This window comes from Nicotiana sylvestris, chromosome 1 (assembly GCF_000393655.2).
Source record: "Nicotiana sylvestris chromosome 1, ASM39365v2, whole genome shotgun sequence".
In the NCBI taxonomy this organism is placed as follows: domain Eukaryota; kingdom Viridiplantae; phylum Streptophyta; class Magnoliopsida; order Solanales; family Solanaceae; genus Nicotiana; species Nicotiana sylvestris.
Genome location: NC_091057.1, coordinates 94,726,713 through 94,753,380, shown reverse-complemented (window position 1 = coordinate 94,753,380; position 26,668 = coordinate 94,726,713). Strand labels below are relative to the sequence as shown.

At 37.4% G+C, this 26,668-nt stretch overlaps 1 protein-coding gene across 5 annotated transcripts in view; it reads left to right on the top strand.

The window, feature by feature from the left end:
• The window catches only part of LOC104216533 (putative acyl-activating enzyme 19), a 29,035-nt gene extending 2,569 nt beyond the window's left edge, over positions 1–26,466 (top strand). For 3 of the 5 annotated variants that reach the window (XM_009766599.2, XM_009766600.2, XM_009766603.2), the window contains exons 3-17: positions 11–207; positions 1,688–1,891; positions 2,979–3,695; positions 5,843–6,492; positions 9,502–9,577; positions 9,657–9,743; positions 11,862–11,905; positions 12,666–12,774; positions 13,171–13,230; positions 14,300–14,384; positions 14,921–14,985; positions 21,965–22,024; positions 22,696–22,740; positions 24,576–24,685; positions 24,772–26,466. In XM_009766599.2, the coding sequence (XP_009764901.1) occupies positions 11–207; positions 1,688–1,891; positions 2,979–3,695; positions 5,843–6,492; positions 9,502–9,577; positions 9,657–9,743; positions 11,862–11,905; positions 12,666–12,774; positions 13,171–13,230; positions 14,300–14,384; positions 14,921–14,985; positions 21,965–22,024; positions 22,696–22,740; positions 24,576–24,685; positions 24,772–24,994 (2,732 nt within the window). In that variant the 3' untranslated portion in view covers positions 24,995–26,466. Of the gene's footprint in view, positions 1–10; positions 208–1,687; positions 1,892–2,978; positions 3,696–5,842; positions 6,493–9,501; positions 9,578–9,656; positions 9,744–11,861; positions 11,906–12,665; positions 12,775–13,170; positions 13,231–14,299; positions 14,385–14,920; positions 14,986–21,964; positions 22,025–22,695; positions 22,741–24,575; positions 24,686–24,771 lie in introns of those variants that run through there. The other 2 variants (XM_009766601.2, XR_011404898.1) reach the window with 2 other exon arrangements.
• The last annotated feature ends 202 nt before the right edge of the window (positions 26,467–26,668 follow it).

The window sequence follows — 26,668 nt, the reverse complement described above, 5'->3', positions numbered from 1 at the left end:
ACGCTTGCAGGTCTTCTGAATCGCTTTTTGTGGATGCAAGAATCATATCCCTTTCAAAAAGAAGAAATCCTTTTTTTCAAAGCATCAATAAGCTTCATTGACCATTTGCAAGAATTTTTAGGAGCTATGCTTGCTAATTGTACGTTGGTCATACCTCCTTTCAATCAGCTGAAGGACACAATATTTTGTGTAGTCAATCTTTTACAGGTATATGCAAAGGGGTATTTACCCTTGAATTTCTTGTTATTTGACAGTGTTTTTAAAAGGGTGTGCATTATTTCTCATGTGGTAGACAACAACATTAAGGGCTTTTGTGTCCATTAACCAATTGCTGTTCTCTTACACCTACAAACATAAAGCAAGTATTTTCGCTCAGGTGCTGCTGGTGCGACAAGTCTTGACTCTTGAGAGTATTGGGTGCTTGTTAATCAAGTAAAATTTATATCTAGATTACTGCTTTGGTGATCACTTAGCTTTTTCTAACATTATTTAGACTTCTATCGCTAGAATGAGCGTGAGTTCCTTGAGTAATTTGTACTCTAGCTGCTGTATTGGTTGCTGATAATTCTGTACTAAGCTAAAATACTGCTGCACAAACACTATCATTGTCATCTCTCTCTCTCTCTCTCTCTTTGGGGGGGGGGGGGTACACCTCTTATGTTCTTTGGAATTTCAGTGTTATATAATCTAAATGACTGTTATTGGTGGCAGTAAGTTGCAAGAAGTTCAAGTGGGTAATGTTTACCTTTTTGATTATGAAATTTTCAAATACTGCATGAATAAAGCTCTGCCTATTCTTGGTAGATTTCTGGCACTGATAATGTCATTGTACCAAAATTATCAAGCTACCTTTATTCAATGGATTTGTGGTTGGTCAATAACATGCTTTGGTCTTGCTCTGGTCTGGCCGTCTGGATCGGGATTTTTCTTCTTTTCTTTTGCATTTCTGCTGCCTGCCTTGGTTCTTGAACCTCTTTTCTGGCTTGCATTTATCCACTGATTTCTCTTTTGAAACAAAAAATTGAGCCACCATTCTTTCCCCTTGAATCTTGATATAGAGGAAATTCCATATATTCTTTTGGGAAAAGGTCAAATTTGCCACTGCATTCGAAATTGAGCACCATTGAAAAAAGTCTCGTTTTTGCTCTTGACCCGTAATGTAGCTCCAACCCGAGGCTAAGTTTAAAACTTAGTCAAAATTAGAGGGGTAAATTTTCACCTTTTTTCTCGAGGTATGTTGACATGTGTTGTCCACCCATTTCACTCTAAAGCTCCCTTAATGAGAAGGGCAAATACAAGATGATTTGATAGCGGCAAGGATGTGAATGGACCAAGGTATAACAGAGGATCAAGTGGAGCAATTTCGAATTGTATAGCATCAAATTTGGACCTTTTCCCTGTTCTTTATTCCTTTCCGTACTATGAGAGCATAAAAAATTCAAAAACTTCCATTATTTTTTCCATTATTTGTCTCAGGAGTACACTATGAGCAGGCTCGTGGCAGTTTCATCTCTTATAATGGCGATCTTCCTGCTCTGCAGAGCATATACTATTCTAAAGTTCAGATTTCCTTAAAACTTCTAGTGCTAAGTGGTAAAAGTTTTTGATATGTCGCTGTGGAAGATGCTTGTCAAGTTGCTTACCCAGACTTCTGTTATTCCATTATTTTTTCCATCATTTATCTCAGGAATATTCTATTAGCAGGCTCGTGGCAGTTCCATCTCTTATAAGGGCGTTTCTTCCAGCTCTGCAGAGCATATATTATTCTACAGTTCAGATTCCATTAAAACTTCTGGTACTAAGTGGTGAAGTTTTTGATATATCGCTGTGGAAGATGCTTGTCAAGTTGCTGCCCCAGACTTCTATTCTTAATATATATGGAAGTACAGAGGTAAATTTCCGTCTCTTTACTTTTGGGTTAATCAAGTCCTTGCAAGTTCTAATACTGAATCACTTGGAAGGAAAAAAGCTTCATGTTCCTTTGTGTTTTTCTTTTTGATCACTTATGTTCTTGTAAGTTCTAATGTTTGGACCGCTCGAAAAGAGAAGCTTTGAGTAATGCTTTCTCATATCAAACAAGATGCCAATTTCTATCCTTATTTTCTTCATCCTTTTATTTGTGCCACCTTCTCTACTCGATAGAATCACTTTAGTTTGGAGTTTAAATTGGGAAACTTATGTTAGTTCTTGAACTTTAGGTTAAATTCAATTTCTTAGTACTTGTGACCATAGTCAGTGCATATTAGCCTTTAATCTGTGTGATCTGAGTTTTATGTTGGTGCTCTACTTTTTGGTATACGTCTTGTATACGGGAGATTTTCCATATTAAATGAAATAATTTTACCTTGTCTCAGTGTTGTCAAAGGCGGGCTTAAGCCCTGAAGCGAGGCTCAAAACATGTTGAGCGCTTCGCCTCGCTTTGTGGGCGCTTTAGTGCCGCATCAAGGCTCTAAGGCATACTTTTCCTTGCCAATGAGTGTAATCCTGAAAATGCGACATTAAACATTTGATATTTCACTTTTTCTATACTTTTCCTTGCCAATGAGTGTAATCCTGAAAATGCAACATTAAACATTTGATATTTCACTTTATCTTAATTTTTTTTTTCAATTTCATTGTCCACATATTTGTTATTCATGCTTATAATAATTAGTCTTGGACTATATGTATACATATTTTTACTTTTTCTCCAGTTGCGCTTTTTTTCATTAAAGCCCACGCTTTATTTGCGCTTTGCGCTTAAAGCCCCAATGGACCGTAGAGCTTTTTTGCGCTTTTCGCCTTTGATAACACTGCCTTGTCTAAAAGAGTGTTTGTGATTTGAGCTAGTACTCTCCTTACGTCACCTATCATTTTAATCCACTATCCTCTGTAGTCTTCACTAATACTTTGGATTTTTGAAGTAGCTTACGTCACCTATCATTTTAATCCACTATCTTCTCTGTAGTCTTCACTAATACTTTGGATGTTTGAAATAGGTTTCTGGTGACTGCACATATTTTGACTGCAAGTGGTTGCCCCCAATGTTGGAGCAAGATGCACCGGGTAGTGTTCCAATAGGCATTCCCATTGGAAATTGTGATGTGGTTCTTGTTGGGGAAAATTCTCCCTATGAGGGTGAGATATGTGTCAGTGGAAGTTGTGTTGCTGCTGGATACTTTTGTCATCCTTCTATTTTCCCATTGGATAACGTTGAGCTACATCAAGAGGTAGCTGATGCTGAGAACGATAAAAATGAAGTGAACTGTTACTTTAGAACTGGAGATTTTGGCAGAAAACTTTCAAATGGTAACCTGGTGTGTATCGGGAGAAAAGACCGCTCTGTAAAGATCAGTGGGCAGCGTATTGCTTTAGAGGAGGTTGAAAGCGTTTTGAGGGAACACCAAGAAGTAGTTGATGCTGCTGTAGTTTCTCGTTGTGTTCAAGGAGATATTTTACTTCTTGAAGCATATGTACTGCTCAAACAAAAGGAAAGCAACCTTGAGTTCTTCAGGTCCTCAATTAGATGCTGGATAGCCAGCAAACTTCCCCTGATAATGGTTCCTACTCGTTTCTACTTTGTTGAATCTTTTCCTATGTCTTCCTCAGGGAAAGTGGATTACAAGAACTTGGCCACTTTAGCTGCTTCTGAGGCAGGTAGCCGTATTGAGATTGAAGAGACTCAAGATATCGATCTCATTAATGTTATACAGAAGGTATTTAACTAGACTTCAGCTTTATTAAAGGTTGTGATTCTGTTGTAATATGGGGTTAGCAATCTTGATTTCAATTTTCATGCTTCGATTTTCATTCAGTACCAAGTCTGCCGATGATTAAAATGTGATTTTTTTGGTTAGATATATTACGATGTAGATGTGAAGAAAAATCACGTGTAGATTGTTAAGATCATAGGATGCCTAGATAAGTTGCTAAAAGTTGTTGTTAGCTTGTATTTTCTATGCTGGATACTATATACTTCTTGTTTATGGGAATTCACTCCCTTCTTGAGCAACTTATCAGCTGGTGTCTCAGGATGGAAAGTGTGCCACATAAATTGAGACAGGGAGTATTATATAGTTTGGCTTATATTGGGTGTGGAGAAGCTGATTGGTGAAACAGCTATTCAGTTAATGAAGATATTTTCTATGAAAGGTGGTTAGCTTGGTAAAAAAAATGTACTCAAAGAGTAATTGAAAAGATATTACAGATCTTGAAACTTTTGTATGTTCTGACACTTTTGGAGCATGACATTTCAGTTAGTATAAATAGTGCTCTTTGTAGAGAATCACCTTTTGTATAAGCTTCTCTACCTTTTGCATACAAACTGTCCTATGCAGGGGTTTTCTCAACATTTTAACTGAATGACATTTTTTATTATTGATTATACCCTTGCAACAAGCTAACTGGGATAAAATTTCTTTTCTTGCAAAAGCTAGCTTTCACTCTTTCGATAGCATCATGTTGAGATGTGTATCATGTGTTATAAAATTCCCTTTTTATTTATGTAAAACAACTTATTCGTTGATATCTGTTAAGAGAATCCTTATATTGTAATATGTAAAGGATTCCAAATGCCAGACCATGTAACTGGAAGAATTATAGGGTTTTAATTTATGCCTTCTCTCTCTTTCAGGCAACTTGTAAACACCATTTAATTTGCAATATCTTGTGGGAGTAATCAACCGAATTAAAAAATTACTTGAAGGAGTAATCAGGTTCAGTGTTGTCAAAGGCTCATTTAAGGCGCGCTTAAGCCTGAAGCTCAGAAAAGCTCAGGGAGGGTGCTTCGCCTCGCTTAAGCTGCACTCTAGTATAGGCAAGGCACTAAGGCGTGTGCCTCATTGCCAATGGGCTCTATCTTGAATCGAGTGGTCCTAAACAACAAATATTTATCGGCAAATAAGTTTATAGTTGTTAAGGAAAACATTAGGAATGAATTTGTTTCTTTTATCTTAAATGACATATGAGTTTTTAATTTTTTTCCTTAGTTGCGTCCTTTTTTTACTAAAGCCCGCACTTTAATTGCGCTTTGGCTTAAAGCCCCAATCAACATGGAGCGCTTTTTAGAGCTTTTCGCTTTTGACAACACTGATTCAGGTTGTGTAATGACAGAAAACCTGTTTTTTTGTCCATTTTCTACAATATCACGCCAAGATTGTGTCAAAAATATATACAAGTTGTGCAAATGGATTAACCACATTTATCTATCAAGCTGTCCCAACTTTCTATATATCCTTTACCACCAAAAAATAGATGAAATGAAGAAGCTGTCTTTATAACATGATTGTTTTGCTTTCGTGGGGAAAATGAGCCGTAAATCCTCTTTTGCTAATTCGAAGTCTTTCCTGCTATTTGGTTAATAAAGTGTGAAGCTGCGGAGATTTGACAGCTGATTTATCTACTTGGAAAAAGGGTGGTAAAGGGAATTTATCTCATCCCAAAATAAGGGGGTGGTAGAGGGGGTTCATATATGCCTTCAGGTGCTCTAGACCCAAACTGGTACACCTCAGCGAACGAGGCATGATTCCAAAATGTGCAGCCTTCAATTAACTCTTGAAGTATGCCTTGAAATCTACTCGTGGAGCAGTGGTGTGCTTTGATGGTGTTGTAACTTAGCTACAATACAAATAATGAAGCTAATCTATGAGAAAGGAGGAGTGGTTGTAGACTTTAAGTAGTACTCTTGAACATTACATGCTTCTTCCTAAAGTTGACCAGTAACTGACTCATTATCATTGTTAAGGTTAGCTGTTGAATAATGAATGCGTGCTGTCATATTGTCGCGAGCCTCTTGTTCTCTAGTCAATATTATTTTCCTTCCGGTGTTTGTTTTCTAACACTTCCTTTAACTTTGATTGGACAGGCTTTTTCTGATGGTCTGATGGTTGTTGACAAGATTTCCCTTGATGATAACTTCTTTGAGATGGGTGGCAATTCTCTATCAGCAGCTTATGTCTCCTATAATCTAGGAATTAATATGAAGGACTTGTATACTTTTCCAACTCCTTTGAAACTTCAGAAGGCCATTCTACATAAAAAAGTGTCCTCTAGCCGTGAGCTTAGAGCTGATGCTTTAGTTGGAGTGAACTCGCAAGTTCAAGAAAAAAGCAAGCTTCCTTCTAATAAATCTTGGATGCCCGATCTTGATAGCAGTATCTCTTTGAGTTTGACAAGTGATTACCCCATTAAATGTTTGAAAACGGATTCAGATTTGTATATTGATCCCTATGATTTTAATGGAAGAGATATGAATAATTCAACTATGACAAAGGTTTCATGTTCCTACAGCCGGTGCAACAAAGTAAGGCATGACGCCAGATGTGAGGGTTACCATTGCCGATCCGTGTTATCTTGGGAAGTTCCACGTGATAAAAGAGGTCTCATGCGAGAACGGTGGATGGTCTACATGGAGTCTTGTGTTGATGCATCACCACTAGTTGTATTTAAAGAAAGAAGTGCTTATCTGTTTGTCGGAGCTCACTCCCACAAATTCTTGTGCATTGATGCAACAAGGTAATGCTGCATGTTTGTCTAAGATGATTGTGATTTTGAAAATCAAGAAAAAATTTAAAAAGTGCGTGAAGGACAAATTTCTTACATATGAGTCCTACATCCACTTGGTTTAGCTGAGGATGGGATATGTTGCCCTATTGGTCTCCATACACTATTAGACAGTTTTGATCTAGGCTTTGACCCAAAAAAGAAGTTCTCTTTGGATTGGAATGTCTAAATATGGACGCATAGACTAAACTTGATGGGATGCATTGTGGAAAGCTCTCTGTTATTTCAGTCATATCACTGCAATAGTTCGGTAGTATCACGCTTTTTTGGATAGAAGGTTACATTTCTGATATGGGACACTTCTACGAACTTTTTTAACTACATAAGTTTAATTTACTTCATAGCTTATCTAACAAGATAGTACCTTGACGATTTTCCATTCCTTCTTGCCGAGCCGCCTCTCTTCTCCATTTGATGCTTCCGCCTTCCCTTTGTATGACATACCCAGGCGCCCTCCTTTCCAATCACTAAGAAAAAATAAATACCAATCAAAGCCGGAGTGGTGATTATGCACCCATAGCTTATCTAACACTCTCATTCAAGTTAGTGCATACAAATCGTATGTAATGAGCTTGTTGCATATTCCTTTCGTGCCAATATTTGTGACCCTCCTTTTTTGCAATGTCCCGAAGTATTTGACTCTATTTCATGGTTTTGCATGTTTTAAAGCGTAAGAATTCAAATTCAATTACTCAAATTTCTACATAATGTGATGTGTCTGGCGTTGATACCATGTAAAAGAAATGGACCTTGAGCCTAACTCTACTCAAAAATCTAGTGATGAGCTGAGAATTACCCAAATACCATATAAGGAAGACAAGAATGCTACCCTTAACCAATGTGGGACGCTAACAAATCTATATAAGTTACCAAGTCACAAAAGTTATGGTTCGATGTTCAGCTTCTCCACTAAATCTTACTGTCACATTTTATTTCTACTTATTGTAAAGATACCAATTTATGTCAAACAAGAAAGTTGATTGGTTGGTAGGCTTTCTGTTAGAAGGAGATCGTGCCTAATCTATATCTATATGCTTAACATGCATAGGTTGACTTCGGTAAAAACCGAAACATGAAATAAAGATGGTCTGATTATGAGAAACCTGAAGGTAATGCTAGAGCACTTAAAGACTTGTTCTGGTGATCGGAGAAGCTTGGATATCACTTGTGGTAGGATTCAAGTGTAGGTCGTGCTTTAGGATGTTTAAAATTGTAATAAATTGATCAGGAAGTGAGGATACCGAGATTTCCTGGTGGCACCCTAACCTTAAGGTCCTTGGTTAGTTTTATTGCGGTCACATTAGTCCACAAGTGCAATGGATTGTCTTAGCAGAAAGAATCGACTCCGATAGATCCAAGAGAATAACCATCTCTTGTTCAGTACTTCAGTTGGCAAATAGGTGCTACATGTGTCAGCTCAACTCAGAGTCGGTTAACCATCTGTTACTACGCTGTACAGTAGTTGCAGATCTTTGGAACATGTTCCTTGCACTTTTTAGAATCAGTTGGACAGTCCCACAGAACATTAGGGATGCAGCAGTTAGCTGGAGCCTCTGGGAAGTTGATAGATCCATCAAGAAGATCTGGCAAATGATCGCAGCATGTATTTTCTGGTGTATCTGGACAGAGAGGAATCGTAGATGTTTTGACCTATGTTGCGCGGACTCTCCAAAATGTAGCCGCACCCGTGTCGGATCCTTCAAAAATGCACTACTTTTGGAGGATCCGACACGTATCCGGCCACATTTTCGGAGAGTCCGAGCAACATAGATTTTGACGGCGTTTCAACTTCCAACTGTAACCTGAAGTGTAAATGTTGATGAGTCTTTTCAGCTGGAGTAACCTTTCCCCTGTTAATGATATTATTCCCCTCTTAGATTTCATTAGCTCTCTCTCAATGGTTTAGTAGCCATTGTCTTTTGATCTAGGTTAACTCCCTGCTCTAGAATGGTTTTTTGTATTAAGAGTTAACCAAGTTTTCTATTGTAACCTTTTGCATCTTCTTGATGCCTATAATGCAATACCTTACTTCATAAAAAAAAGAGATTAGCAGAATATGGCTAGAGCTGGTCATGCGCGCACTGTGTGAGTGTGAAGGGCATGTGGGCCTCTAACAAAGATGCAATATCTTGGTTTCGTTCATATGATTATCCTGGTGATACTGATTGATACGCAACACATATGAGCAACAAGAAAAGTTTGGGACAACTGTGATGGTTGTCGTGGAATGCATGGCCACGAGATGTTTCTTCTCCTCCTGTTGCAAGTGAATGCTCAACTAATTTTACCAAAAGTCTGATACCATGTGAAAAATAAGAGAAAGATAGGAAGAATTTGTGAAGCAGCATGTCATGCGACTGATCCTTTTAAATTCAAACATTTCAAGGTTTATGGTTATACTTCTTGCGGCTTCGATACACTTTTTATATATTACATACATCTAAGTCTCATGTATTTACATAACTTATCTAACATTGGTTAGCGGATTTTTCTCATGAAGTTAACATTATGTGTATAACTGTGGTTATTTATTGTCATTTTCTGCTGTCACTTATGTCGATAGTATGAGAGGCTTTTTGGTAATTAAGTACATCCCATCTTGAGTGAAAGCTTCTCATTGCTTTTTATTTTACATTTCTGTGTGTATTGTTTGCTTGTGATTGTTCCATATTTGCAATTTGTTATTCAAAATTTGGTTTTGCCTACGATCGTGTATGCTTGGTCGTTTTGGTTTACCTTTGCCATTGTTGCTTGAGCTGTGAGAAAGGTGACTTCCTTGTGGACTAGTCCAAGCAATGCTTACTGTGGATGGCTGCATTGTTGACTCAGTTCTTATTTCTCGACCCTAGCTTTCTGTTTCTTTATCGATAGATGGGCAATTTTATGCTTAATTTGAGATGGTTTTCTGGCTTGGTTGATGAAAAGCATCTGACTATACTACTTCACTGCAAATGTGTTTAGTGGTCTTGTTTTGTGGGAGATCAAATTAGAAGGACGTGTTGAGAGTTCAGCAGCAGTTCTACATGACTTTTCTCAGGTTATAGATGATAACTTTTTTCTATCGTAGTTTTCTAGATTGTAAGTTTTACTTCAGCTGATAGGGATCTCACTTACAGGTTGTTATTGGATGTTATGATGGAAATATTTATTTTCTGAATTTTTCAAATGGCATCCCTTGTTGGAATTTTCAAACACATGGAGAGGTATGATTACATTTACTGTATTCAGTAATTATAGTATGTTGATTACCTTTTCCATTGCACTTCTTGATTATGATAGAAAGATACCATAATTAGAGAAGGGTTTAGCTTGATCTATTAGGCAAGCATTAATATGATGCAGTTTAGCTGCCACAAAGGCCTAAACTATAATAGTTATCGCTTGTCTGCCAAAAGTGCTGAAGGATTAATAGTGGCGACTTTAACCATTACTTTAGAAGTATTATTGATGAGCTGTAACACTCGTTACTTCGAAACTGTAGGTTTAGTATTTAATTTAGGATTTCCTGTCACAAAGGCTTCCTTGTTATTTTAGGATGTCTGTTATTGTGTTTACTTAAATTATTACTTGGGTAACAAGTTTGTGGAAGTCAAGTTTCCCTGGATTTAGGGTTTTAGGTGTTGGAGTTTCTAAAATTTGTATATCTTGGAGAGTTACATTCATACGTTTATACAGTATTATCAAATAATTTCAGAAGCTGCCTTTTCCTATCTCCAGACAATAGCATTTTAAGACCTTGCTGCTTACAAACCATTAAACCTAAGGTTAACAGAGGAGCGACAGTAATAATGTGATCGCATATTGCCTAAAGTATTTGTTTCCCTCGAAGTATTTCATGTCTGGAAGTGTGAAGGGATCAAGGAATCCATGGCCTGCCCAATTCAATCTTTTCTTTTTGGGTGAACCTTCCAAATTCAGTCCCTGTACAAAAAATACAATATCTACAGGAATAGCCTGAATACAGTTTTGTAGAGTTTGTGGGCTTGGATTTCAATAAACACTGATCATATCTAGACAGCTTCCTTTTTTTTTCTTTTTTCTTTTTCCTTTTTCTGTTAGAATGATGAGTTTTATAGAACAACATATAGTTTGGTGCCAATCTGTTAATTTGGGCCTTGAACTTTTGTAGTGATGGGAAAATGTAAAATATTTGTGCAAGGTGAAGTTGCCTGGTTGCTTTGGTTCATAGAAAATAAACATAATATGAAATGCCAGGTTTCATAGCCAGTAAAAATTATTTAGTAAAATTGCATTTTTAGTGCCTAATTTTTACAGGTAGTGCATTTCTGTTCTGCTTTTTTGAGTTTGTAAGTACATTAGCTTTAACATAACATGCAAAATACGATGTCATCCTAATTGTTGTAAACTTTTGGGTGGAAAAAAGAGAATTAACCTATTTGTAATCTTTTAAGCGTTCCAAGTCTGTTTTCACTTGTATATCCATTTTCTTTTTGTGGATGGAGTCATCAATTAAAGCCAAACTTCTAGTACGTATTCAGTTCCTCTTAATATAGTATCGTGCCTTAGTTTTTGTCTTAACATATGTATGGTAAAAAATGAGTCTGTTCTTTTATGTAAAGTAAAATCTATCTCAATGATTGTAATTTCGCTTGATTTTCAACTGAATATTAGATAATCAAACAAAAGAATATTACAATCCTGTAGATTTTTTTTGTTCAATTTAAGAGGTGTTTTTTTTTAACTACAGTAGAATTTTGATTAAATAGCACAGAAAAGTTTTTTCAAGAATGAGAATTTTTACTGGTTTCTTGAGTATTTGTTAATTTTTTTTTCTTTTGAAAAGTCATGTAATTGAGATAGGATCTCAATTTACTTTAAAATTCACTTTTCATAAATATTTTAAAATAAACTAAGGTGTAATAGTATATCAGAAGGATTGTTTGCATTATTAGAGGTTTGACGTCAATTTGTATAAAAAATGTGTCATATCCAAGACGCATAAATTTTTATATCAGGAAGTTACCACCGTTAGGATGAGATCCAATCTTTGCACTTAAATGTTCAAATTAAGGTATTATGTGCATAATTGATAAATTAAGACAAAAAATGCACAACCCTTGAAATCTAGGTACCAAAGATGCAGTTTTGACTTTTAAAATTTATGGACTCTTGTGTTATTACAAGAGGTGGATATTAATCATCCATTGGTGATTGTAGACCAATTGAAGGGTAATTTACAAAAGGTAGTTGATATTAATCATAATAGTCTGTTGGAAATTAGCTTTCTTTCCTGTTTACTGAATTTTTTTTGTTGACTGTTGTTGGACATTTATTTTGTGCTCAACTTCTGAAATTTTAAGGTTAAATCGCAGCCAGTTGTTGACAAAGAGAGGCACTTGGTCTGGTAATTTTTCTGCTTCTTTATCCTGGTTGATAAAACTTGCAAACATTTTCTACTACATCTGAAGCTTGTCTATTTCTTCTATTCTCGTGGCATATCAGTGCATATATGCCCTTTTTTTCAACTTCGGAGAGGGGGCTTGGGAAGGCAAAATCCCAGTAAATACAGAAAAGGAATGGGCGTTGTTTTGCCTTCTTAATGTCCTTACATTTCTGGAGATTTCATTTGATTCTACCTCACCTGAAACGCCTCATGTTACATGTGTTCTTACAATGTCCTAATGATCTCATTCTCTAAATTCATTTTGTTGCATTAGCAGCTGGGTGCTGTTACCTATCACAGAAAAGCTGGGGGAGCAGTACAGCTAGGTTCCATTGTTTCTATGCCCGCCCATGTATGCTGTGTTGACTTCTTAGAATTACTGAGAGCCCATGGTGCTTTTTGGATCTAGTCTCTCAACTGTCCAAGTGCCAATTGACTCCTAGAGTTATGGAGAGCTCATGTTGCTATTAGAGAAGTCTTTCAATAGTCCAAGTACCTTTTAACGTCCTAGATTTACCAAGATCTCATTAGTCCAAACTTAGAATCTAAAGAGAAAATGAAGAAATTTGGCATGATCTACCGATGAGAATAAATAGATACATGTGCTCTAATGGTTTTTTGTTGATCGGTTCCCCAAGTTTTCTTGCCATCTTGATACAGTTAGCATTCTTTTACTGCAACTATACTACTCATTCTTTTGTCTTCGTATAATTGACTGCAGGTGTGGATCGCACGACCATAATCTCTATGCCCTTGATTATGAGAATCAGTGTTGTGTTTACAAAATCCGATGTGGTGGTAGCATATTTGGTGCACCTGCACTTGATGAGGTGGATCTGAATGTCCTTCTTAGTAGATAGACCCATTCTTTTGGAATTTTCTGGCACTTCGCATAACATGTTAACTTGTGGCTGTACATGTCTTAAAGGGCTAATTAGCAAAACCTTCCGTGAGATCTACGAGAATGATTTGCTTTTATGCCCTCATCACATCTTATGTCTTCCATCTCAACAGAATTGCACCCCAATGAAGCGATTTTCATTAGATGTTTGGTCAGATTACCTTATATTGCACGTTATTATATGCTTTTCCTGTATACCAGACTGTTTTGGAACAATTATATTTACCACTTTGCAACGTCTCAGCACTTAACATCGATCTTCTGCCTTCTTTAAGCAACTTGTTCTTCTTATATTCTTAACCTTTTCTTTTAAAAAACTTTGTAGGTGCATGAAAAGCTCTATGTGGCATCCACTAGTGGCAGAGTAACAGCTTTATTTGTCAGGGTGCGGAGATGTATTTATATTTCTTTTAAATATGTTTCTCTTATTTTTCCTATGAAATATAAGTAATGATCGACCAAGTGGAAGAAAAGTAATTCGGGGCCATCTTCATCTCATAACTCGTACCTCTATGACAATTTGCACATTTTGTAGATTCATAGGGCAAATTGTTTCGGCCATTAAATTTAATTTCCTGTTGAGTATTAGAGAGATCTCATCTTCTGCTAGATAATAGTAATAGCAACATTTTTCGGTGTCCAAAAATTTCATACTATCATCTATGGTCCATGTTAGCTCCATGCCCTTGGTCACATGGCCTTATATGTTACTAAAATAGTTACTTGCTTTTATGGTTAAACAATAAGTGTATATGACATGTGAAAGCAGATAATCTAAGCTGTAGAAAGAAAATGAAGATTTTATTTTACTGGCTGCATTTTTGGTAGTTCTGTTCTGTATGATATGATTTGGTCTCATTTTAAGATGCGAGGTAAGATCATAAGACCTTGCCAGAAACATCGTCTCCATTATGTGAAACATACCATTAAAGTAGTACCAGAGGTTCCTATAAATATAGAAGATTGGGTATCATTTGTAGGAAGCCATATTTTTGGTAAGATTTTCTACTTTTTGGTATACTTCTTGTATACGGGTGTCTTTTGCCCATCACTAATAAAATTTTATTAATTTATTGAAAAAACGTAGTACCAGATTAGAATATTGGCTATTTTAAAGCTAGGCTGTTTGCTAAAAGATATTCTTATATATATATATATATATATATATATATATATGTGTGTGTGTGTGTGTGTGTGTGTGTGTGTGTGTGTGTGTATGTACGTTATAGAATTTGAGATAGAATATCTCTCTAGCCTAAGGCTCTTCTTACCATCCTTGGTCTTCTTTTCCTTGCCAACATCTCCACTCTGGGGTGGGATGGGATATGTATTGCTCCACGGTATGAGCATAAGCTTCCTTTGTTCGCGGCATCCAAGCATTACCTTCTTATACTTTCGTAATATTGCTAATATTTGCTTCTTTGCAAGCCTGTTAAGCAATTCTCTCTCTGCAGGCTCTTCCATTTTATCAAATATGGGTACAAGAATTGGGAGTTCCTATTTTTGGGTCACTTTCAATCAACCCTTCATCTGGAAATGGTACTTGTTTTGTGTCATTGTCAATTTATCCTGGTTTGCTATATATTTTTCCGGAGTAGATATTGAGCAGAATTGGCTGATTAACATTTTGGTTGGTAGGGGTCTATAAAGGCATCCAGAGCTGTGTGTAAATGTTTAGGGCTACAAAGAATAAGAGTGTGCTAAGTTATTGATTGGACAAGTTTATTCATATTTGTTATGATTTAGAGGGTGTTTGGATTGACTTATTTTAAGTGCTTATTGACTTTTAAGCACTTTTTTAGTTTGTGTGGTGTTTGACAATGATAAAAAGTGCTTAAAAGCACTTACATTTAGGCACAAAAAGTACAAAATAAGCTAAAAGCCAAAAATTGGGTATTACCAACTTATGGCTTTTGGCATTTAGCTTAAAAGCTACTTTTTATAAGCCAATCCAAACACCCTCTTATTTTTATGATGTTATGCATTGTTGTCTAAATTTTGGATGATTGGTAGTACATGCTGTTATGGTGTGTGTTTCAGATGTCAAATACATAACTTAGCTTGTGGTGTTGCAGTTATATGTTGCACGGTGGATGGAAGTGTTGTTTCGCTGGGCACTGAGGGATCTGTCATCTGGAAGGTAGAACAATATTAATTTCCTTGAACTCCACACGTTCCCTCTTGTTACGTGGATATAAGGAGGATCATTTTTTTTTTTGTGGTGAAACTGAACTAGTTAAAACCTGCACGAAATAGGCAACTCCAAATAGAAGAACCAATGCACCTAAAACGAAGCATATTTAGAATTTCATAACTTTTCACTTTAGAATCTCAAGCTCTCAGGCACACTCCCAGAGGAGCCTGAGTACAAGAATTTTTAGCTTTCCATGAACACCATTAGACAGCCCTCGAAATTCCGACCACTCCACTGAAATTTTTCCGACGAAGCAGCCTCCACGCGCGGCACTTTCCGGCGACCCAGTCACCACGCGCCGGGCGCGTGAGCCAATTTCCGGCAGCTTTTCAAATTTTTTTTTGGACAGCTTCCTGTACTGCTAATTCCAACCAGATCGGTACAATTTTTTCAGATTTCCGACGACTTTTATTTTTCCGGGAGCGGGAAACCTCTGTTTTAGCCCAAATTTCAGTTTCTTTTACCTCAACTGTGATGACTATCAAATACTCCTTATAATTTCCATAACCTGAACAGTTGGGTTGTACAATATGGGAGACAACCGGATTTATTTCAACGCAGGATTCAAATCTTTTGACATCACCAGATGGAATTCCAACAAAGAGGTATGGTTCGAATGGGTGGAGAGAAGCCGCAGCATGATGAGACGTTCATCCATGGGCAGAAAGGTAATGGAATGGATTTGTTTTGTACTTAAAGAAGCGTCGACAGATCAAATGAATTTAGTGAAGCGATGGAAGTACAAGGAACATATGACAGAACATTTCTGTACCAGGAAATTCAACGTTCATGGAAGATACATGAGCATTCTGTCACTGAAGGGAGAAGGGAGGTCTGTTATTATAATTCCAGAGTTAGCTTTGAATGCAGGTTGGAAAGACATAGCAGCTAAGATAGAAAGATTCATACATCAGACCCCCAAAATGAATCCCACAGCCCCACCTAGAATCACTGTGGACAACTACTATTATGTCAAAGCAATCAAGGAGAGTAAATGGCAATCCAATACCCTTCGAGAGGTAAAGGTCAACATAAACAATGGAGATACCTCTGTTGTGGAACCGACAGGTAGCGAGGATTCTGGTTTACTAAAAAGATGCATTGTCGGGTTTTTTGGGAAAGAAATCAATGAGAGACCCACTTTAGCAGACATAAGGCGATGGGCTAGTGCGTCATGGAACAAAGCATATGGAGTAAACATGTATGAAATGACAGACAACATGTTTCTTTTTGAATTTCCAAACTAATTCATGGCAGAGCAGATTATGCAAGGAGAATGGAGTTGGAAAAAGTTCAAGCTTCATCTGGAATGGTGGAGTCATACTGCTGGATGCATTCCAAACTCACAAATCGAGGAAACATGCTGGATTAGAGCCATGGGGATTCCTTTACATCTATGGTCACAAAAGATCTTCAAAGAAATAGTAAATCTCTGTGGGGGATGGATAGCTACTGAAGAAGAAACTGATCTCAAATATCATCTTAAGTGGGCAAGAATTAAAATTGTTGGTGATGGCAGAAAGATTCCCAATGAGGTTGGGATTGAAAGAGACAGTATCAAATTTTTCATCCCAATCTGGGATGAAAGACAAACAAGATATGAGCTGAAGATGCAAGATAACGAACAATGTTTTGAAATAGAGAGATATTTGAACAATCAAGTGGGGTGCACCATATTGCAAAACACTGATAAAGGAAAGGCAAGTGTGCAACTTACACAAGGTTCGAGTTCGATGAATCAGAGCAGTAAAGTGACAAACAACGAGCTGAAATCCTATGACTCCGACTTGGCTGCACAAGTCATTTTTAATGATCTCTCGTGTGAGTTTTCTGATGATATTAGGCTGAAGCCTTGTATTGAAGAAATGGGAGGACCTTCTTACCTGGAGGCAAAAGAGTCCACTCCAGGGGATCCAATCCCCAATGAAAACCTTGAAAGTATGCCAAAGGCAACACTTAACAGTTGCAGTCAGCCAGAAGGTGGAGCAGAGATAGCAAGACTGGAACAGAAGGCAGGGAGCAGAGCATAAACACAAATATGGGGGAAGATCAAGTTGGAAGTGCTTTGGAACAACTAAAGCACTTTAGCTCTATCCAAGATTGGGAAATCGAGGAGGTGAATCCTATAGCAGTTCAGCAACACAATCCATTAATGGATAAAGACATGGATGCAACAGTATGGGTCCATCAAAATATGATCAAATTGGGGAAAATGTTTGGAATAGATTTTCAAGGCCATGAAGAAGAAGCATTGGAGTTGTTAATGCAAATTGACAGTTGCAGACATGTTAGAAGGGTGGAGACAGAGTTGGAGGTGAAGAAACAAAGATTCAAAGGATCACTGGAATTAAAAGGTTTCACTTCGTTTGATGTCAAATTCAAGAGTGACGGGAAAAAGGAGTAGGGGAAGAGATCTATCAATCATTTCAATATGAAGATCAAAGTAATTTCCTGGAATGCAAGGGGATTAAACGACAAGAAAAAAAGGGAGATCATAGAAAGTCAAGTGCAGAACTGGAGGGCAGACATTATATGCATGCAAAAGACAAAAGTGGAGTGAGATATCAAGGAAATAGTCAGTCAAATATAGGGTGGTAGTTGGGTAAGGTATGCAAGATTAGAAGCTAGCGGCACGAGAGGGGGGATTTTGTTATTATGGGATTGCAGAGTATGGAAAGGGGAGGTGTTACAGACTGGTGCATACACTTTGACTTGCAAGTTCGAGGCTCTTTTACAGAATTTTCAATGTCACATAACAGGAGTGTATGCCCCAAATTGTAGAATAGAAAGGAAAATAGTATGGAGAGAAATTGGTGCAGTGACGGGAATGTTCAAGGAGGTCCAAAGAGATGGTGGAATTCTCGGATTTTATAGAAGATATGGAGTTGATAGATCTACGACTTGAAGGAGGCTACTATACTTGGTTCAAAGGGGACAATCATACCGCCGCTTCAAGAATTGATAGATTTCTCATTTCAGAAGAATGGGATGAAAGCTTCAGAAACATCAAGCAAACTATCCAACAAAGGTTGATTTCGGACCATTCACCTGTGGCTCTATACTGTGGTGCGTGGGAACAAGCTAAATCATACTTTAAGTTTGAAAATTGGTGGCTGAATGTGGAAGGTTTTGATGACAGAATTAGAGACTGGTGGACATCTTTTGAATTCTCAGGAAGACCAGATTACATTTTAGCTTGCAAGTTAAAAGCTCTCAAGGGCAAGCTAAAAGAATGGAGCAGAGTTTATGAAGGTAATTTGGGACTGCAAAAATCAAAATTGCTAAGTCAACTAGCAGGTTTTGAGACAACACAACAACTAAGAGCGCTGACAGAGGAGGAATCAACTACTCTAATGGAGATTGAGGAACAACTCAAGAATGAAGAAATTGTATGGAGACAAAAATCAAGAGCTCTGTGGCTCAAAGAAGGGGACAGGAATACAAAATTTTTCCATCGCACTGCAAATGCACACAAGAGAAACAACAACATTGATCAACTAATGATTCGACATGAAGTAGTCGAGGATCCAGACAGAATAGAGGTTGAGATAACTGAATTCTACAAGGAGTTATACAAAGAACCTGAAGAGTGGAGACCAACGGTCAATTTCGAAAATAGCTCAAGAATTTCTGAATCAGAAAGGGAGTTTTTACAGAGTAACTTTGAGGAACAAGAAGTTTTGACCTGTCTGAAGATGTGTGCAAGTGACAAGGCCCCAGGTCCGGATGGATACACAATGAGTTTTTTTCAAAAAGTGTTGGGACATTTTGAAGGAAGACATCATGGCGGCCTTCAACAACTTCCATTCTCAGGAGATGTTTGAGAAAAGCTTCAATGCAACATATATAGCTTTGATTCCAAAGAAGACAGGTGCGAAAGAATTGAGAGATTTCAGACCGATCAGTCTGATAGGGAGCTTCTACAAATTGCTCTCAAAAGTCTTAACCGAAAGACTTAAGAGGGTGGTAGGGAAAATTGTCGATGCTCAACAAATGGCTTTCATCAAAGGAAGACAAATAATAGATGCAGTGTTGATTGCCAACGAAGCTGTGGATTCAAGAATAAAAAAGAAAGAACCTGGAATCTTATGCAAATTAGATATTGAGAAGACCTATGATCATGTAAATTGGAGCTTCCTACTCAGAATGTTAGAACTAATGGGTTTTGGGCAGAAATGGAATAGGTGGATGAAATTTTGCATATCTACTGTAAAATTCTCCATTCTCATAAATGGATCTCCTAAAGGTTTTTTCCATTCACACAGAGGTCTAAGACAAGGTGATCCTTTATCTCCCTTTCTATTCATTATAGCCATGGAAGGATTGAACAATATGATCAAAACGCTAAAGTCAGTGGATGGGTTAAAGGTTTTGAGGTAAACAGGAGTGGGGCAAACAATCTAGAGATCACACATCTCTAATATGCTGATGATACTCTAGTCTTCCTGATGCCGAAAAGGACCAACTTAGATTCCTAAGAATCATTTTGGTCTTATTTGAGGGAGTCTCAGGATTACACATCAACGGGAGAAAGAGCAATATTTTTCCCATTAATGAAGTTAACAACATGGAGCAACTGACACAGATATTGGGAGGAGAAGTTGGGTCCCTACCAACTGTTTACCTTGGGATGCCTCTTGGTGCAAGATCCAAATCAAAAGAAATCTGGAATTCAGTCATAGAAAAGTGTGAGAAGAAGCTGTCAAGATGGAAATCACAATACCTATCATTGGGGGGCAAGCTAGTTCTAATCAACTCAGTATTAGACTCACTTCCAACTTATATGATGTCTTTGTTCCCAATTCCAGCAGGCATTTTACCGAGATTGGACAAACTCCGAAGATCATTCCTTTGGCAAGGTAATAAGGAGAAAAAGGTCTTCCATTTAGTTAAATGGAAGACACTCACAATGGATAAAAAACAATGTGGTTTAGGAATAAGGAATTTGAAGAATCATAGCAAGGCTCTTAGAATGAAATGGTTATGGAAGTACTCTCAAGAACCCCAATCTTTATGGGGCAAAGTGATCAAAACAAAGTATGGTGAGGAAAATAACTGGGTGTCAAAAAAAGTCAGAACATCATATGGAGTAAGTGTGTGGAAATCCATCAGAGAACTTTGGCCTATAATGAAGAATCACTCCTCCATAAGAGTGAACAACGGAAGGAACACATCATTCTGGAATGATAACTGGTTAGGAAACGGAAGCTTAAAGGAAAGATACCCCGATATGTTTGGTTTAGCACAAAACCAGCATAAGACAGTAGCTGATATGAGGAGTCATCAAGGATGGGAAATCGCTCTAAGAAGACAGTTGAATGACGGGGAGATAACAAGATTAGCTGACCTTTACAAAGAGCTGGAAACATTTAAAGGATTACAGGAATGTTTTGATTCACTTTGGTGGAAGAGGCACAACAGAGGGGTTTACCGGGTGAAGGATGCATATAAGATTTTGAATCATAATAATCAACAGGTGGACCCATTGCCTTGGAAACATATATGGAAAACAAAGATTCCATACAAGGTAGCTTGCTTCACTTGGCTACTAGCAAAGGAGGCGGTATTAACCCAGGATAATCTCATAAAAAGGGGAATTTCTCTGTGCTCAAGATGTTTTCTGTGCGGGGAAAATGCTGAAACTGTCACACATTTGTTTCTACATTGCAAGATTACAGACCAACTATGGAAAATCTTTATTAGTCTTAGGGGTATTTCATGGTCAATGCCATACAGGCTTAAAGATGTCCTTTATAGCTGGGAAGAAGCTGGAGCTGAAGCAACTAGTAGAGATAGATGGAGGACTGTCCCGGCTTGTATCTGGTGGACAGTTTGGAGGGAAAGGAACGCGAGATGTTTTGAAGATAGAAGCAATCCAGTGCAGAAGATCAAACTCAATTGTATTCTTCTTTTTTGTTTTTGGTGCAAACAGATTTACATAGAAGATACATTGACAATCATAGACATACAAGGATCTTGCTAGGTCTCAAATTAGAACATCTACTAATCCTCTTCATGTAAATTTGGTTTTCAGTGCAACCTATGTACTGATGTTTTTAATATATACAATAGTTACCAATTCAAAAAAAACAAAAAAAAAACGGAGCATATTTGTGTATTTTCTGTTAGATTACAGAATTCTGCATAATAATGTGGCTTTCACGAAATCTTCTGTACCTTGTAGATTAACCTAAAGAAAACTCTCTTTTGTAGTATGAATTTATGCTAGTATTCAATTTTAAGTTTTCCTTGGCAAAAAATTGTAGAAACACTTTGTGAACTCTTTTAGCTTCTTGGAGCCATCCATTTATTTGTTCTGTATCAAAGCTTAAGTCTGATGTTATTATCGCATTAGGAGGATAAGTTTTAGCTAGCTCAATATTATGTTTCCTACTGCTCAGTTCAAGTCTGCACCAATTCTCAAGCACCTCTTTCAGATCATCTGCTTCTCACCTACGGGAATGAACTTGATGTATTATGTTTACTCATTTCATCTTATTGAAAGTCAAGTTCTGCCTTCCAATTTTATCCCATCAATCAATGGATATATTTTACTTCATCAAAATCCTTGTGATTCCTTACCTATGAAACCTTCCCCCCTTTCAAGGGTAATTATCCTGAAATTACCTTCCCCTCTTACACGATCTGTAAGCCAACCCTTTAGAGCTGAGATAAGACCATTTTCCCATTATCATGGTTGGGATGTGAGCATCTGTAAATAGGATGATGTGGCTGTAAGACAATTGGCGCAAAACAATTTACTGGAGCATGAATGCTTATTCCGCTTGATTGTATAAATTTGATCAATACAAAATGAAATAGGACATATGATCTTTAGTTGATGCATTTCCGTCTATTCCTGTGAGATGTACTTTTTTCAATTTTCATCATTTATTTATCTATTTATGTGTTGCTTGTGGAATAGGTGAGTACAGCTGGCCCAATATTTGCTGGGCCCTGCATATCTCGTGCACTAACTTCACAGGTGATTTTTTCTCCCTATAATATCTTCACAGTTATAAATCTGATACAACCACAGTAATATTATGTTAAGAGAACCATCCACAAGGAAACTTAGACACATGTTGGTCTATTCACTGTCTACACTTTTCATCTTGAGTATATACTAACCTTTCGGTAAGGGAAACAAGCATGAAAGTCGTGATGTGTGTAGAGTCTGAGGGGTCTTATGGTATCCCTTTCCTTTGTGAGGGTGAGGATGGAGCAATACTCTTAAAGACCAAATATCACATCTAAAAATTTCCTGCCCAGTGTTTTGCTTCGAATTAGTAGGATGCCTGCCATTAAGTGAAGGCCTTAGTTTAGGAACCGTAACTCAATTTCTCAATGTCTCTGCACACTTTTTTGACCCACTTCTATTTTTGACATTGATTTATCATTTCTTTCAGTTTTATGTCCACTTATGTCTTCAGTTGGTGAGAAGACCTCACTACTTCTCAATCACCATTGTCGTCACCCTGAAAGTTTCATCTTATGAATAAGATATTGGCCTATTTAGGCCTTTCACAAGTTTATTTCTACTATTTTAGTTTTCCTTTCTTTACATGTCGAAAGCCTTTCTTATTTTCAGTAAGTAGTATCTCAAAATCTAAATGTTCGTGAGTATGAATATTCTCTTTGTTTAAATCTCTACAGGTGCTTGTTTGTTCAAGAGATGGCAGTGTGTACTCCTTTGATTTGGTAAAGATCTTGAACTTCAGTTGTTCTTGTGCAGCTTATGATTATGGCATATAAAGAGCATGCTATGCTGATGGTTTTTTTCTCTCTTGAAGACCAAATTTTGGCATTGTTGTCCGAACAAGTTTACACCAACACCTAAATCGCATCTAATTGACACTGGTGTGACAAGGATTTTGAAGGCTCTGAGCTACATAGCTTACCCCAATAGATCTCTCTATTTTGCTGTTAAAATTTACAATGTTTAAACCTACAAGATAATGAATCTATATATTTTTTAATAACGGCGGTGTCCGGGCCAGCTTGTGCGCACTTCGACTATTCCACCGACACTAGGTGCCTCCCACCAGTACAAGTATTGGGTAACTCTGCCCACCAAGACTTAGGTAAATGAGAAAAAATCACCTAATCTTTTTTGTTTCCGCTAGGATTTGAACATGAGACCTTATGGCTCTCCTCCCACTTCATTGACCACTAGGCCACACCCTTGGATGCACAAATCTATTTTATTTTTCAAAATCTAGTGATAGTTTCTAGCCATTAATTCCTAGTTCAACACACCCCATCAAGTTGATATTGACATTTATCATGTCCATCTTGCTGAATAAGATTCTCTTAGTTAGGCCGAAACTGCGCCTTTGTGAGAATATCTGCTTTTTGTTGTGATGTTGGAACAAACGACATACAAACAATATGCAAATTCAACTCTCTTTTATTAAATTCTGCCAGTCTCGATATGCTTAACAATGTCATGTTGAACCACAATGTGTGTGATAGTAATGGTCTTATTGTCATAATACAACTTCATAGGTAATCTCCAAAAGTATATTTAGTTATTCCGAGACTCTTTTGGGCCATATCATGTAACAACCCCCGTCAACCATCGATTCTGGTGTATCCAGATTTTAATGTAATGGGTGCTCGACTGTTTTTAATTTTGGTAAACACATAATATAAGTATAGCTGATACTTGATATTTGTCCAAGCCTTGATGAATAAAGTTACCTGATACCCTATTGCTGATGGGAGGTAATACATATCCCATGAAATTAGTCAGGTGCGTGCACAAGAAAAAACAATTTTTTTTAGAAAGCGAAAAGGTAACAAGAATAAAAGGAAATAAGGAAAAGCGCAAAAGAGAAAAGAGCAAGTAATTCACATGTTAAATCGTGTCCATCTCATTTAAAGGCTTATGCTTTTAAATTTAACATTTCTTAATCCGTGAACCTAAGTAATTCACATGTTTTGTTTGTTTGATGTATTGTCAAATTAAATAAGGATATAGGGAAATAGAGCAGAAGAACAAAAGAAGACGTAAAGTTAGTTCTCGGAGTAAAGAGAAAATGAATGGCGACAAATTAAGGCAAAATTATTAGCTTCCTGCTTGTTCTTAATTCTGATAGGTTAACTCATGGAAGCAGTTGAGCCACAGACATCATCCCCGTTATTTTTGGCATTCAAAGAGCTCGTGGAAATTAAGAGGCCTCATTTTCTTGTTTGCTCTTGATGCTGAAGAAAAGTCTATAAGTTAATTATTATTAAGTATAAATATAAATTAATAATAATAGTAAAAATAATGTATAATATGAGTCTAAGGTGAGCTTAAATGGAGTGTAGTCCGTGAGGATTCATATAACCGACCCCAACTAGATTAAGATTGAGACATAGTTGTCTCTGAATATCGCTGTTTCTCTATCTTCCTTTTATGGGTTGGTAATGCATATCTTTCAAGTTGTTCCATCCGGAAGATGAGCTAAACTATTGTTAGAGATGTTAGGCTGACATCTCTGCATGAAATCTTTGATCATGCTAATGGGTATGGTTTCATGTTTTATTAGGAAAATGGTGATTTATTCTGGAAGCATGATATTGGACATCCAATCACTTCATCTGCCTATGTGGATGAGCACTTGCTATTGGCATGCATTGATTCTTCTCTGTCTCAAAGGTGATTTTCTGTAGTTTGATCATGCAATGAATTATTCTAAGAGAAGTCAGTAAGAAATTCAACTCATGTGTATATGTCATTGCCAGGTTAGTCTGTGTTTGCTCCAGTTCTGGAAGTGTACATGTTGTTCAAGTCAGCTTGAATTCCGACGGAGCAAATCAACCATGTGATATGGTGCAGGAATTTGCTAGGTATGAACTTGGAGGAGACATCTTCTCCTCTCCTGTGATGATTGGTGGGGAAATATTTGTTGGTTGCAGGGATGATTACGTGCACTGCATTAGAGTCTTGGATGACATACCAATATAAGCCTATTACATTATATCTTTCACATGCTCTATCTGTGGGAGTATAATCCTCATTATCGGAGCATCAAATATTTGCGAAGAAGTTTGCTGCGAATTATCTGAGTGGTGGATGATGGAAGAGTCAAGGTCATGAGGAAATCGAGCTACTGGCATTGAGGAGAGCTCAAATTCCCCCCCCCCCCCTAAAAAAAACGACACACACAAAAAAAGGCTCAATGCCTCCCTTAGAAAAGGCCTGGCCTATCGGGGTAGGGGTAAGGTCTGCGTACACATTACCCTCCCCAGACCCCATTTTTGTGGGATTTTACTTGATAGTTGTTGTTGTTGTTGTTGTTGTCTCCCTTAGAAAATGAATGGAGTTTCCCTTTTATCACCAATAAAATTGAACCGAGGGAGATACTCGGTGCAATACTGGGCGAGGTTGTTTTGGAAGGACTACATATGAATCAAGTTGCTTTCAACTAATGTGCTCAACATTCAAGCTTCACGATGACAAAAAAGTGCCACTTAATGATTGCTGCTTAAGCCCTGAATAATCAATCAAGTGTGTTTACTGCTAATGTGCTCACCGCCCGGCTTCACAATGACAAAAAAGGGCTCTACTTAAAGCCAGATGCTTGCCACTTTCTTGAGACATTCTGCTTGTCTAGAAACCAGTATTTCGATTCTTGTTGAAGAGCCTCAAAAACTAGCTTATGAGGTACTGATTGTCCAAGATCATAAAAGGAGATAACAGAATGTGGAATGTATTAGTAATACATTATCTTCCACCCCGCACATGCTTGGCCGGACATCTGGAGCGTAAACAATATAACATGGTGGCACCCAACAGTGGGTAACAACAATTGCGTTCAGTCCCAAACAAGTTGAGATGTGGCTTGTTACCATACTAAGAAGATGGATCTTGGATCTAACTCAATCTCGAAAGCTAAAAGCTAGCTCATGAGGTGAGGATTGTCGAAGACATATACGGAGATAATTCATTCTCTTGACGAATATAGGACATACCAACACTTACAATTCGTGCTCAGCATTTCCTGCTTGACATGATTTATACATCAATGCTTCTTGATAGCCCTTGGCATCATGTATCCCATAGAATGGAGCATGTGCGCAACCACATTGATACAGTAGACTCAAAGCTGAGAGACATGGAAGTCATTGCCTTATTTTTTCATCTCATTTCTTGGTTGTATAACTATCCTCTGCTTGCTTGATGGCGAGCAGTTTTATGAAGGGTGAGGGTATTTTGCAAGGACAGAATCAAACAAGTTATGAGCTGCGAATTAAGCTGTTGAGTGAATCAGATTACATGCAGGGGTTATAGCTTTAATGCATTCTTGTTAGAGAAATAATTGACAACATAAAAGCAGGCAACTGCATTCTCTTGGTATTTTAGTTTTCTTCTGGAAAATTAAATTTATCCATTGTTTGTTTTTGTAATACATGCTTGGTTTTCGACTTTTCGTTCTACTTATTGCTGCTTGTTCAGACATACCTTCTTTTCTCTTCAATTCCTTTTCTGTCTGAGTTTTGTGATGCTAATTCTGAAAGTAACCTTTTGTTTACAAGATTAGGCTTCTGACTAAGCTATCTTAATTCTGCACTCCATTTTAGCCAACAAACTGCTTGTCTGTGATTTTGGTTCAAATTTTGGCATGCATGTACAGCTAGT